The sequence below is a fragment of the Dermacentor variabilis genome, chromosome 8 (assembly GCF_050947875.1).
Source record: "Dermacentor variabilis isolate Ectoservices chromosome 8, ASM5094787v1, whole genome shotgun sequence".
NCBI lineage: Eukaryota > Metazoa > Arthropoda > Arachnida > Ixodida > Ixodidae > Dermacentor > Dermacentor variabilis.
The window spans coordinates 81,881,456-81,894,879 of NC_134575.1; the positions used below are offsets into that span (position 1 = coordinate 81,881,456).

General features: G+C 48.7%; 1 protein-coding gene across 15 annotated transcripts in view; it reads right to left on the minus strand.

Annotated features, from left to right (window-relative positions):
- Positions 1-13,424, minus strand: part of LOC142590374 (uncharacterized) — a 170,640-nt gene that overhangs the window by 10,548 nt on the left and 146,668 nt on the right. For 10 of the 15 annotated variants that reach the window (XM_075702447.1, XM_075702454.1, XM_075702455.1 and 7 more), the window contains one exon: positions 11,878-12,016. The exons of the other annotated variants lie outside the window; for them this stretch is intronic. In XM_075702447.1, coding sequence (XP_075558562.1) covers positions 11,894-12,016 — 123 coding nt within the window. In that variant the 3' untranslated portion in view covers positions 11,878-11,893. Of the gene's footprint in view, positions 1-11,877; positions 12,017-13,424 lie in introns of those variants that run through there. 15 annotated transcript variants of the gene reach the window in all.

Sequence of the window (13,424 nt, forward strand, 5' to 3'; positions counted from 1 at the left end):
TTAAATGCGGAGCTCACCCAAGCCATTCTGCAATGCACCTAAACAAGGCCCAGGAGGACAACTGCTTACCATTCGCAAACGAATGGTCTCACGGAATGCCTGAACAAGACCCTCGCCGATATGCTAGCAATGCACGTCAACGTCGAGCACAAGACATGTGGGACGAAGTCCTGTCATACGTAACCTTTGCTTAAAACATGGCGGTGCAAGAAACAACACAGATCACGCCGTTTAAGCTGGTCTACGGCAGGAACCCGAAGACAACGTTTGACGCCATGCTGCCGCCCGTCACTAACGAAGAGAATGATGACGTCGCTAGCTATCTTTAGCGCGCCGAAGAAGCCCGTAAGCTCGCACGCCTACGGATCAAGAACCAGCAGCGTTCCGACCGCCAACACTACAACCTCCGACGAGGCTTCGCCGAGCACCAGCCCGGTGACCATGTTTGTGTTTGGAACCCAATACGCCGATGAGGACTCGTTGAGAAACTATTGCGACGCTATTTCAGACCCTACAAGATCATTTCGGGTACTGGCGCCCTGTACTATCAGGTCATGCTAGGCGGCATTTCGCTTTCCCTGCGGCAAGGGGCTCGACCTGAAGTTGTCCACGTGGTGCTTCTTGCAACCTTTTACGAACACTGACGAACTTCCTTGTTTTGTTATTTCTTTACTACTGGTGTTTTTCTTTATTACGTTTGTTTGTTTGCAGCATGGAGACGATGCTTTTTACCAGGGGTAGTTATGACACGTGCACTTGCCTATCCTTATCGGGAGACCACGTTTCGCCGCCTCACAAAATTCATCGCACAGCGCAGGACGCGCCTGCACGTATCGGAAGTCTCTGGAATGTTATCGTTACTTCTGTCCGTTGTTTGTTGCCGCCGAGCCTTGTGTTATCTGATTGCATCGCGTGACGCGAATGGTGCCGAAATTTGTGGAAGGCATGTGGGTGCCAGCGATAAGTCTGGAAAATGCGACGACTGCTGCATAAAAGTCCATGCGCTTAACCCGCTGAGCAGATTTTGTCGATCGCTGACTGCGCTGGCCATTGTCGCCGTTCTTTAGGTGTACGTTGCAACAGAACTGCTTATGTAGCCCGTTTTTGTGGGCACAGGTTCGCCCAGTAATGGTTAGTTTCGCTTTTCACAGTCTTGCTATTGTGTTGATACGTCCCTCCACGTGACGATATATATATATATATATATATATATATATATATATATATATATATATATATATATATATATATACACAATCTTCTTTAGCATTTATTTTGTGGAAGATTTGTACAGCGCTGAACATTCCACAAGCTTAAGGAATACCACATTTTATTAGGTTCTTATTTGTTTCGGCTCAGGTGGCATCAAAAAAATTAAGGGGAAAGTATACATGACGCAAGGGGTAGCATTGTAACGCAAACAGAGTGAGTGTTGCATCTAGTTTATAGGGTCACGCCCAGCTTGAAAAGTTATGCTTTAGCGGGAGCTTCTTCTTTTATTCGGAATCACGTTTTGCATATTGCGCTCATAAGCTTTATTTTTTCTGCGAGATAAATTTTGAACGTCTTACAAGCTTTTGTTAAACAGACGACATCGATGCGCGGAGTATGGTAAATTTTACTTTTCTGGTTTAGTCTTGTTCACTTCCATGAAAACGTGATTGTTGAACACTAGAGAAAGCGTCAGGGTTTTCGTTTTATTTAGTTACAAGGACACGTAGGATTGGATTGGAAAAACTTCAATAAAGGTCCTGCAGGACGGACTTCAGCACGCAATGGGCGTCTCCGACGCAGGGACCGGCAGGGAGTAGCTGGCGGCCACTGCGCGAGCCTGCTGGGCGGCCCATTGCTGGTCTTGTAGGAGCGGTCTTCGTATGGTCTTCTGCCACTTGTCGGAGGTAGAATCGGGCGGAGCGTTTCTGCACACTCCCAGAGCACGTGTGGGAGTGTCACCGTGACCCCGCACGAGGGGCACGCATCGTCGGTGTAGACATACGGGTAGATGATGTGTAAGGTGGCGGGGTTTGGTTAGGTATCTCAGTAATAAGCGTAGCGTTAGCGCCTGCGGGCTCTTTAGCTAGGGGTGCGGGAATGGAAACAGACAACGTCCCAAGTAAAAGTCTTTCGTGATTTCATTGTAGGTTACTGGGGCGTCCCTGTTCACTTCCAACCACAGAGTAAAACATTTAGGAGGTGAAACTCCCGTCACAGAGAGCGAGCGCGGGCGACCAGATAAAGTCCCAGTTGTTGTATGCGCCGACGGGACCATATACAGGGGCGGCGCCATGCGGCGCGTCGTAGAAGCCGCAGCGAAAAAAAAATGTAGCGCCCGGGCAGGCGGCTTGGCGCGCTCTCAACGGCGGTAATTTCTTTCCAGGCCGCCAGGTGCCGCCAGCACGATAACGGCTCCGCGGGCTTGTGACCTTTTCTAGTCGCCGCAAACAGCGGAGTTTCCACTCCCAAATGTTGCTTTGTCCGTGCCTCCAACTCATCGAGACGTGGTTGCCCGGGGGGGGACGGTGCGGTCTGTAAGCGCGCGAAGCGTCGTGGGCTGTCTCGTTGAGGTTGGGCGGTGCGCATGGGATCCGACCCAGGTGGGCGGGAAACCAGATGACGGTGTCGTGTTTGAGGGTGCTCGGATCAGCGCCGTCGAGGACGCGTAACGCTTTGTCGGAGACGACTTGTCTCTCGAACGCTTTGATGGCCGGTCTCGAGTCGCTGAATATTGTCGTTCGCTTATCGTCGAGCAATGCCAGGGCTATGGCCACTTGCTCCGCCACGACGGTGTCACGTGCGCGTACCGTAGCGGCGTTTAAAGTCCGTTGCGAGGACGAGACCGCTACCGCTGCGTAGGCTCGGTTGCATCGGTAGGTTGCTGCGTCCTAGAAAGTGACGTCGTCCGCTTTCTTTTTTATTCGTTTGAGGAATGCGATGGCCCAGGCTAGGCTCCTGCCTCGATTGTGTTCCGGATGGACGTTTCGCGGAATGGGCGCGATCGTGATCAGGTCGCGGAGCTCGCGGGGAAACGGCGTAAGCTCCGGTAGATCCTAGGCGTTCAGTGGGAAGTAGCCGAGTTCGCGCAACATATGACGGCCGGTCTTCGTCATCGTCAGTCGTATCATCTGCGCTCTCTCCTGAGACTCAGCGATCTCTTCGAGGGTATTGTGCACACCGAGCTCCAGGAGTCAATACGTCGGCGTCGTAATCGTGAACCCAAGGGCCCGCTTCACTACCTTTCGGATGAGTGTATTGAGTTTGCCACGCTCCGATTGTTTCCACTTATGCATTGCTGCGACGTAGGTAAAGTGACTAAGGACGAGCGCGTGTAGGAGACGCAGCAGATTGCCTTCTTTGCGGCCGTGGTGAGGCTTGGCCACCCTGCGTACGAGTCGTGTTGCGTTGCCCGTCTTTGTCGCCAGCTTGTGGACCGCTTGGATGTTTGATCCGCCCACCTCGATAATCATTCCGAGCAATCGGATGCACTCGTCCCTAGGGATTGGACGACCGTCCCTAGTCCGGACGGTGATGTTGCGCTCGGTCGGTGGTTTCCATCCGTTAGTACTTGTGCCTTGACGTTTTGGGCTGCACAACAACAGCTCCGGTTTGGCGGAGGAGCACTTGAGGCCCGTATTGTCGTAGTAGGATTCGGCAGTTTCGACTGCCTTCTGCAAAGCGGATTCGATAAAGGCCTCCAACCCCGTGGAGCTCCAGATGGGGATGTCGTCCGCGTATACCGTATGGTTGAGGCCTTGTGTCTACGAGAGGCGTTCGGAGAGCCCAATCATTACCAGGTTGAAGAGCGTCGGCGAGAGGACGGAGCCCTGGGGGGTGCCACGCTGTCCGAGTTCGACTTCTTCCGACGTGAGGTCTCCGGCACGGAGCACGGCCTTTCGGCGTGTTAGGAAGGAGCGGACGAAATCGTTGAACCGGCGCTCGAGCCATAAGTCCGCGATCGCCTTAAGTATTACCGAGTACTGGAAGTTATCGAAAGCCTTATGCAGGTCAAGGCCGAGTATGACGCGGGTGCCCCAAGTAGCCCCGGCGTCTATGATCTGGTGTTTCAAGAGAAGCATAGTATCCTGCGTCGAGAGCCCGGGTCGGAAGCCGATCATGTGGTGTCTGAAAGAGTCTTGGTCTTCAAGATACCGGTCAACCCTGTTGAGTACGACATGTTCGGCCACCTTACCCACGCACGATGTGAGCGAGATGGGGCAAAGGTTATCGACGTCAGGCGCCTTGCCCGGTTTCGGAATGCGGATCGTCTGGGCGAGTTTCCAGGCATCAGGTAACTCGTCCCGCCCCCACACGTCATTGATTGCGCCCGTGAGGTACCCGACCGAGGGGTCGTCTGAGTTCCGCAGGAGTTTGTTAGTCATGCCATCGGGCCGCAGGGCGGAATGGCCGTTTAGTTAGTAGAGAGTCCGGCGTATCTCTTCGACGGAAAGTACGGCGTCGAGGAGGGTGTTGTCGGTACTTCTGTAATCGGGATATAGGGTCGGCGGGCCTGTGGGTATTGGTAGGTACTTATAGACGAGCGTCTTGACGATTTCATCCGGCGAAGCGGTGCCTTTGGCCCTATGAAGGACTTTGGTGAGCGAGTGGCGCAATTTCGAGCGCCTGTAGGTGTCGTCGAGCAAGTATTTGGGGAGGTTCCACGTCTTCCCGTTGCGGACCTGTCCGCCAACCGAGTTACACATCTCATCCCATTGTTGTTTGGATAGGGTGCTGCAGTATTAAATTAAGGTCTGGTTCAGTTCTGCTATGCGTTTGCGGAGCCTGCGGTTGAGACGCTGGCTCTTCCATCGTGTCAGTAGAGACTGTTTGGCTTCGAGTTAGTGGGCGAGGCGGATGTCCATCTTCTCGGTTGGCATATCCGTGCTGAATGTTTTCGTGGCCTTACCGACGTCGGCCTTGAGCGGAGCCGTCTACGTCTCGAGGTTCGGGGCAGTGTCTAGAGGGAGTCGTGAGGCGCCAGTCTTGCGAAAGAGGTCCCAGTCTACCCACGTGTATGACTTGGGCTTCCTGGCGATGCTGGGTAAGTGTCGCTGCCAAGATCCCCTGCAAGATTGGACCAGCGGGCATCGGCTTTGTTCTTCACGAAGCAGAGATCTGGAGTGGTGTCTCTGTGCGTGGAGGCGCGGATGTGGGTAGGGAACGTCTTGTCTGTCACTAGGGTGAGGTCAAGCTCGTTCGCATAGCGCCACAGCGCGGTGCCCTTCGGGATGTCATATACGTTACCCAGGTGTGATGCGCAGCGTTGAAGTCGCCAGCTATCACAGGCGGGTTTGAGCCTGCAAGACGGATGGCTCCATGGAAGAGACGTCGGAAACGGTGACTCTTTTGTCTGGGGCTGCTGTACAGGTTGAGTATGTACGCACTTTGTCGGGACTCGTCGCTTGGGAGAATCTCCGTCATGACGTTGTCCACCTCGGACGTGCCGAGGAAATGCGCGAGGCAGGTGAGCTTTTTAGAGACCAGCGTGGCGATACCACGCCCTCCCGCGAGGCCTGGTAACCACTGGTAACAGTTGAACGTGGCGGTGCGTGTTGGAGTTTATTGCAGTGGGATTACGTGGGGCTAAGCGTCGTGACTGCGTAGGTATTGCTGAAAGGAGGCTTTCCGCGTAGTAAAACCCCCGCGGTTCCACTGCCAGATGCGGAACGCTTCATCTCGCCAGGCCATCTTGATGCTTGTGGTGGTCGGTCCGGGAGCGTGACGGTTGGAAGGCGGCCGCGTGTGTTCGTGGATTGGGCGTCACGTGTTGTGGCGAGACCGGCTTAGCAGCGGCAAAACCGGTGGCTACGAAATTTTCGAGATAATGTTAGACTGTCCCCAACCGATTCCCGTGTGCCGTGAGGGGGGAATGAGGGACAAGTAGGCTGAAGATAAAAAGCCTTAGTGTAAATTTATTTGCGACTTGGTTTGGAAATCTCGCACAATTTCTTTTCAAGTTTTTTATTTTAATTGGTCGTACTTATTGATTTACTCTAATCACGCTGCGTCGCATTAAGGAAAGGTATTTCCCGTGAATGCGCCCACTAGCTCGGATGGAGTGTAGCGTTATAGTAGCACAATATTTAAGTGCACTAGAAGAATGGGAGGATAAGTCGGGCTTTATGAGCCAATATAGGAACATGATAAAGGTTCTAGATTGTTTTCAAGTAGTCAAGACGCTGTAGTGTCGACTTTCGCTGCGGGTGCTCAGCGAAAGACGCAGGTAAAAGTGTAAGCGCGCGTTTGTGAAACGGAGGGGGAAATCGCAGTTGCGGAACAAAGATGCACATTACCGTTCTTCATAATTTTTTGTGCACTCGTGTGATGTATCCAGTACTATATTGTCATCGCTACCGCAAATTTAGGTGCGTTTTTCTTTGTCCTTAGGTCGGCAAAGAAAGCAACACTCACTAATACTCACTCATGGAATATTTTATTTTTACGCAGGGTTGAATCGCACTCACACTAGCCAAAATTTGAGACATCCTGGCTCACTCGCACTCCGACTTACCATATGCAACTCAGATTCATGGTTGTCCCGTTCATGCGCAAGCATCGTTCAGTAAATCATAGGAAGGCGATGTTAAAATTCTAGAAGTACGAAATGCCATTTAAATTGCGGAGATGGTATAGAAGCAGAATTATGCTGCTTTTGTAAGGCATAAGGTCACGTCTTCTATTGACGGCGCAGCCGTTCCGTACTGGCATTGTCAAAAAACTTTAGTGTTGATTACAACATTTCGCAATTAGTTAAATGAGCCTACATTAATGCACCAAAAAGCCACAGGGAATGCTTCTCGAGCAACAAGTGTGTTTGTTAACAGCACGAAATTGATTCTTCTTCTTGCAATGCCTGGCTTATGTATGGCGAACTAGATTCAACATGAATTTATGTTCGGGATGCTGTTATATTTCTAATAAATTGCTAGTTTTTTTTCCATGCCAAATGTTTGATTGTGGGTGCGTGGTTTCCATATACAATTGTTGTGCTGTGCTTATCCTTGAGTATCAGTGGAATAGCTTAACGTTATGCTTCTCGAGCTAAAACATGTCAGCTGAATATTCACGGTAAATAAAGCATATGCGCTCAAATTTCCATGCGCAAGCTAAAAATAAAATAAACAACTTTCGATTGCATTGTAAACCAACTCTAGCTATATTGCCAAAAGTTTTTTTTTCTTCTTCAATTTCTGTTAGTTCATATGTGAATAAGCGCTATCAGTGCTCCATTAGCTCCAAACTCAATTTTCCGCCATTTAGTTGGAGAAAGAAAAGACAAATTCCAGCATTTTTACTTCGGATAAAACGGTGCACTCACCTGTGGTGATGAGAAAAAAAAATATATAATCTCGTGATGACGCCAAAACGTTGTCGTTACTACTCGCACTCTCGCTGCCGCTTTCAGTGGCTACAGCTTTTTATGCTCTTAGTTATAGCTACCATCAACAACAATTATGACATTAGTCAGTTATGTAGCGTTTAGACAAACATGTGCGAGTGAGAGACCTCGTGCAAGTGTGCTTCAAAACTGTAGACATTAAACCCATGACGCATATGACGGCCCTCAGACAATCAGTCACTCTGTGAGACAGCGGAGGCAGCCCCTAAGGAGTAGCGGGTTTTCCTGCATCTCTAAAAATACTCCAAATCACAGAGCCTGAAAATATATCTAACAGTTAGCTTAACCATCTTTTTGTTAGACACAGCACTAACCCCTTCAGCAATATTGACACCTATATATAGTGAATTGTTAGTGGACCTCGATGTTATCCGGATGATAATATTTGGGGTTTTACGTGCCAAAACCACTTCTGATTATGAGGCACGCCGTAGTGGAGGACTCCGGAAATTTTGACCACCTGGGGTTCTTTAACGTGCACCTAAATCTAAGCACACGGGTGTTTTCGCATTTCGCCATCATCGAAATGAGGCCGCCGTGGCCGGTATTCGATCCCGCGACCTCGTGCTCAGCAGCCCAACACCATAGCCACTGAGCAACCACGGCGGGTATAAACTAATTTACTTGTAGACTAAGTCGTAAGGCACTGCGTGTTCCGGAAAAACACCCGAAATTTACATTCACAGAATTTTTAGACGCTGTTCTATCTACCTCAAAGAGCTTGGCGTTGTTGCTTCGCGCGGATGCGCGGCAATAGTTGGACTTAAATCAGGTGCTTTCGAGCATTTTGTCCTGCAGACGCCTTTCGAGGAGGTGTCTGCGTGAAGGATATCACTTAACAAGATTTTTACGATCCGCTGCGTCTCGAAACAACTACATTTTGTACCTGTACCTAATACACTATTGCAAAACTCCTCTTAGTGTACCCTTTCAACATTCCATATTTTTTACGTCCCAACTATATAGATACGAAAGCATTAAGTTGTCACTTTAGAGACAAGTGTAGCAAACAGATGTTAATGTTATTTATTTTTTATTTGACAATACTGCCGGTTCCCATTTGGAAGCGCAGGCAGGAGTGGTACAAACATCACGTGATTTAAGACATTTTCCTCAAGGGGATAGAAAAAATAAGTAAAAACACAGCCTAATTGGCAAGGCAAACATATGCAAATACACAAAAGAACTACCATGACGTGGTCCAATGATCTCATAGTACGTAAAGCAGTAGATACGTCAGCATGACACACGAGGCCGCTTGGGTTTGTATTTATTTTATAACATTCATGCTCATTACTTCAAAACCTGCGTTCTTGAGCGCATACGAAGGGCTCGTTCCGGCGCCTCGAATGACAAGCTGCTACCTACGCTCTTATCTCACATTAGCTCCAGACAGATGTCCGTCTTCCAAGCTCTGTATTGCTACAGCGTGAACATTGACTGCAGACTCAGGCGCTATGCCTCGCTCACCTAAATGCGAACACGTTTCTACACTCCTCCGTTCCACTTTTGCTCATCTTCCTCTCAAATGGAGTTGCCGAGAAGCCGAATTTCCGGCGCAGATTTTGAATGCGCTTAATCCTGTGGTTGAAGACGCACTGAGCCCTGATGGAATGGAACGCATTACGTGCAAGGTGTTCTCTGGCCCTCAGCTGGAGTTTGCCATCATTCGGGGTCTCGCTAGCGTTTCCTTCGCCTCAAAGCTGGACCATGCGAGGTTTCCTACATGACTTTATGCGTGACTCTACTATGGCAGCTTGCTTCGAAATAACCCACTGCTCGCTGACTTCTCTCAAGTCGTTCTTGTGTTTGAACGGATGAAGGGAGCGGATATATTGCTCGTGGTGCGAGGAACACAGTAGCGGTGCGGTAGGCTGCCTGCTTCGCTGTAATTGTTTGACCTATTCCGGAATAGTGGTGCCACTCAGCAGCGCCCATGGCACTGAAATTCATGATTCCTGAATGTACACCAATACTCTTGCTTAGCACGCAACATGAATATGAATGAACATGAACATTTGCAAAGCTTCCATCCATGCGGGCACGCCTCGCACCGAGTGAGAACTTGTAAGCTTGGCTATATGGTGTGAAATTGTTAATACAAAACTAAACAACATGAGCCTGTTGTTTCCCTCCTTTTAGAAAGCATTGACACAATGGTGCAAACAGATATGCGCACAAACGGTACACATAGAAATCAAGTACTTCAACAATCAACTATGAACTAAAGTTGCAGAGTTTGCTAACCCACGTAGCAGGAGCAAACGCGCGCTACGTCCCAAACTTCCAGTTCGTAATAGCGATGCTGTGATTATGCAACACCATTTGACGCGGACTCATAGTCCTCTGCACCATGACGTCGCGGTGTCTTGTCCCAACACAAACACCTAAGCGGGACTCGTATTTCACATGGCGCCGTTATTGCTAATAAGCCTTTAGGTCATTAGGTAGCATAATGTGCGCTATGCTGGTGGGCGATTATATGGTTTCTTTACGCTCAGGAGATATGCAGCGACGCCGAGGTTGTCTTCAACGCTTACGTTCGAAGGCATGGCAGGACGCTAATTCTCCGGGATCCTTTTGAAGAACACCGACAACGCGGTCATCAAAGTTCTTTCTCGGACTTTTGTATAGTAAGCAACAGTTGCTCACGGAAAGACTGCATCTAACGCCCCATGTTAGGCGTGTAGGTATATTCTTAACATGTTTTATTCACTCGCTGCGTAACGTCATTGGTCAGAGAATGCTGGACGATTTCCCGGAGGCTCCTTGTATCGCTGTATTTCAAGATCTCTCGAATATGCTTCCCTGTAAACTTATTTCTTCTGACTTTAAACAGGACTTCAGAAGTACCTTGTCGAATGAGAACATTGCAGACAAAGAAATTGGCCGCTTCGCCCGCACTTTTTTTGGGCAGAGCTTTCGTTGTGGCGCAGCAAATAAGCTAGTCGGCAGCTCCGACGATACATCTATTCCCTGAAGTTGTCGTCAGAAAGAACCTCAACGGCCCATCCATGTTTACTGGAACGGTGGGTAAGGATGTTCGCTAGGTTTTCGGCATCGCGCTTGCCTTGTTCGTGTACTGAGTCACTGTTCTTTGAATGTCTTAGCGCAATGGGTGACTTCACCGGTAAGAAACAGCCATTATTACTTCTTTCACGCCAGCGTATGTTGTTGGGTATGTCGCACGCGTTATGAGGTGCTCGTCAATGAACATTTTTAATGCTTAGTTAGGTCTGTGCCTCGGTTCAAAGGCAAAAACAAAATTATTTAAAATTTCGCTGGTGCTGTTCAATAAGACAGCCTTGAATCAGTACATATTTAGACAATTCTCACGCATAGCCTTCTCACGCAAGGCCACGTTAGAAGGAAGGACCGCATTGAAGTTTCGCTGGAATACATTGTAAGCATTAAACATGAATAACTAATCCCTGAAATATGAAGCAGCGTTTCATCCTTTGATACAAAGTATATGAAGCAGATTAACGACGAATTATTTGCTGGTATCACTTGTTGACGTTAACAAATTCTTTTAACGATGTCTAGGGGGTCAAAGGAGCGTCAGTCATCTCCACAATGACAAATACAACAAAAGCGACATCAACTTGCAATGCTACGATGGTTGTGAGCTACATAAATGTTGCTGAGGTCGTGACAACTAAACCAGTACCTTTGTTCGAATAAGAAGCGCATGATGCGCATAGTTGAACGTTTCATAAGACTAAAGCCTAACGTACCAATCCTAAATCATATGCTTTTGTGCAATGAATATTCTGAATCTTGAATCCCTGGATCGATCATGACAAAAGAATAGTTAATAGACCGAGGCGACGCATTCCTTGTATGTCTTCCTCCTTTCTGCGACTGAGTTTAACGATACTTAGCTGCCATGTCTAACGTCTTTACTGACTAAAATTCTCCAATCCATAATTTCTGGAACTTACAATATGCTGCGAAAATGACAGTACAATGAAATTTCAGCACACACTAAAAATTAAAGAAACCCTTAGGGCACATAGCTAGCATGGTCGCTTGCATGCCGACATGGAGCTGTTATCGTGCCGGTAGACAAAGTATCACACTTGTAAGGCAAAAGGCCAAACTACAGGTACGCGCGCGGAAACGCGAAAGCTTGCACCCACGCCACTAGCGTTTGCCGCGCCTCGCGACTAATGGCGGTTTGCACCTAGGAGATGCATGTGAGCATGGGCCACCTTTGCTCATTATTTTCGCCTTGGTACACATAGGTTTGCATTTTTGTGAAGCATTTAGAAGACAGATAATTTTTTGCAGCAAATACCTTTGCTCTGGCCGAGATTCGACGCCTATGAGTTCTCCTGCAAACCTGCGCATGCGTGAGGCGCATGCGCACGAGCCTTCGCCCGCCGGCAAGCCTGCGCCCATTTTGGCCTCATGGCTTCTGGTGTAGCTTAGTGGAAATAATATTGCAGTACAGAGCCCCAAATACTGGGTTTATTTTTTACCTCTGTGGGCAAGTTCCTATGGAGGCGGCATCCAAGAACACCCAGGTACCGCTCGTTGATTTTGCAATAAAGAGCTCCAGGTTGTCCCAATCGTTGCACAGTCCTCAAATACTTGGTGCCTCTTTATCAGATGGTGGTTCTGCACATGAAATACCCTTATTGTTTAACAGCAATATTTCAAAATCAGGCAGATATTCGATGGCATTGCAGATGAGCTACCGTTTGAATCCAAGAGGCCGATCTCATACTGTTTCACTCATACCGATTCCGGTAGCCGCCGTCGATAGTCACCGTGAGATGGGTTCTGCGGAATATATTTTTCTAAATATAGAAATAGGAACTAGGAATTTAAACAAAAGAATGGGTGGGACCTATCTTGCTATCACTGTCGGCGGTACTTGGTTACCATTGAATCAATGCAGCGACAACGTATTGAAGCCATCGAAACTAATTATCTATGAGGCGAATACGGCAGCAGGACTCCTCTTTCGCGCATTCATATAAACACTCAGCAGAATCATGGGCAGCTGCCGCGAAGCCTGCACGTGGTTTCCGAAATGCATGGCGCGCGCGTATTAACGCTGAGAAACGCGTCTCAGGTTAGTAGAAACGCATTACAGGTTTGCTGACATACACAAGTCACGTCTTCCTACAGTCCTTCCCAAGAAAACCTTAAAACTACCGAACAAAATCCTGTCACTTCGAGTGGCACGCACACGAAATGTGTGTGCAACAATTTAGCTGCGAACGGCGACGCCAACGTGGTCGCGAATAAAGCGATGAGTGGCCAGATCTCGTTGATCTGTATTGACATACCGCGCTTTCTGGTGGCCCTGTTGAGAAGTGTGGGGGTGCCCTTTGTGACTGGAAGCCTGCCGCGCTCGTTCTTGTAGACGCTGAAATGTGTTCCCTAGCTTTGCGCACAGTGTGTAGCACACACTCTGTTACGCAAGCCGGCGAGGGGTTCGTTGAAGACCACCACATACCCATTGCGTCCATGGCCCAGCTTGCTGGGCATTGCCGCAAAAGACGTTATATACGCGTCATAATTGTACATGCGCAATTAAAACAGTGATATTGCTGACAGCCATTTTTGCTGCCAATCACGCTGAGCATAAGCATCACACACGGAGGATGGAAAAGATTTTATAGGGAGCAGGCGATGCTGTCGTAGTATACTGACAAATCTATAAAAAAAGGTTTACGACAAACAGGACTTCACCACGTGATGCGAAAACAATAATTTTATTGACCGATCTCCTGGAATGGAGCGCGCAACTGAAACCTAACATGATCCAGTGTTTGAAAATCGCAATAACCGTGCAGGGCATACTCCTGAACACTCACTGCACAGGCTGGTTGAGGAGAGTATGCCTTGGGGTGACATCATAGAAGGCTGGCTTACCGAGGCTAGCTGCCCGGCGTCATGTTCCCTGCTTATACTTTTTCCATCCGTCAAGGCACCGCGTTTACGCGCGGAAGCTACATCGGCGACGTTTAATCGAGTTGCATTTCGCGAGAGCAATGATGAAAGTCCGCCTCAACTT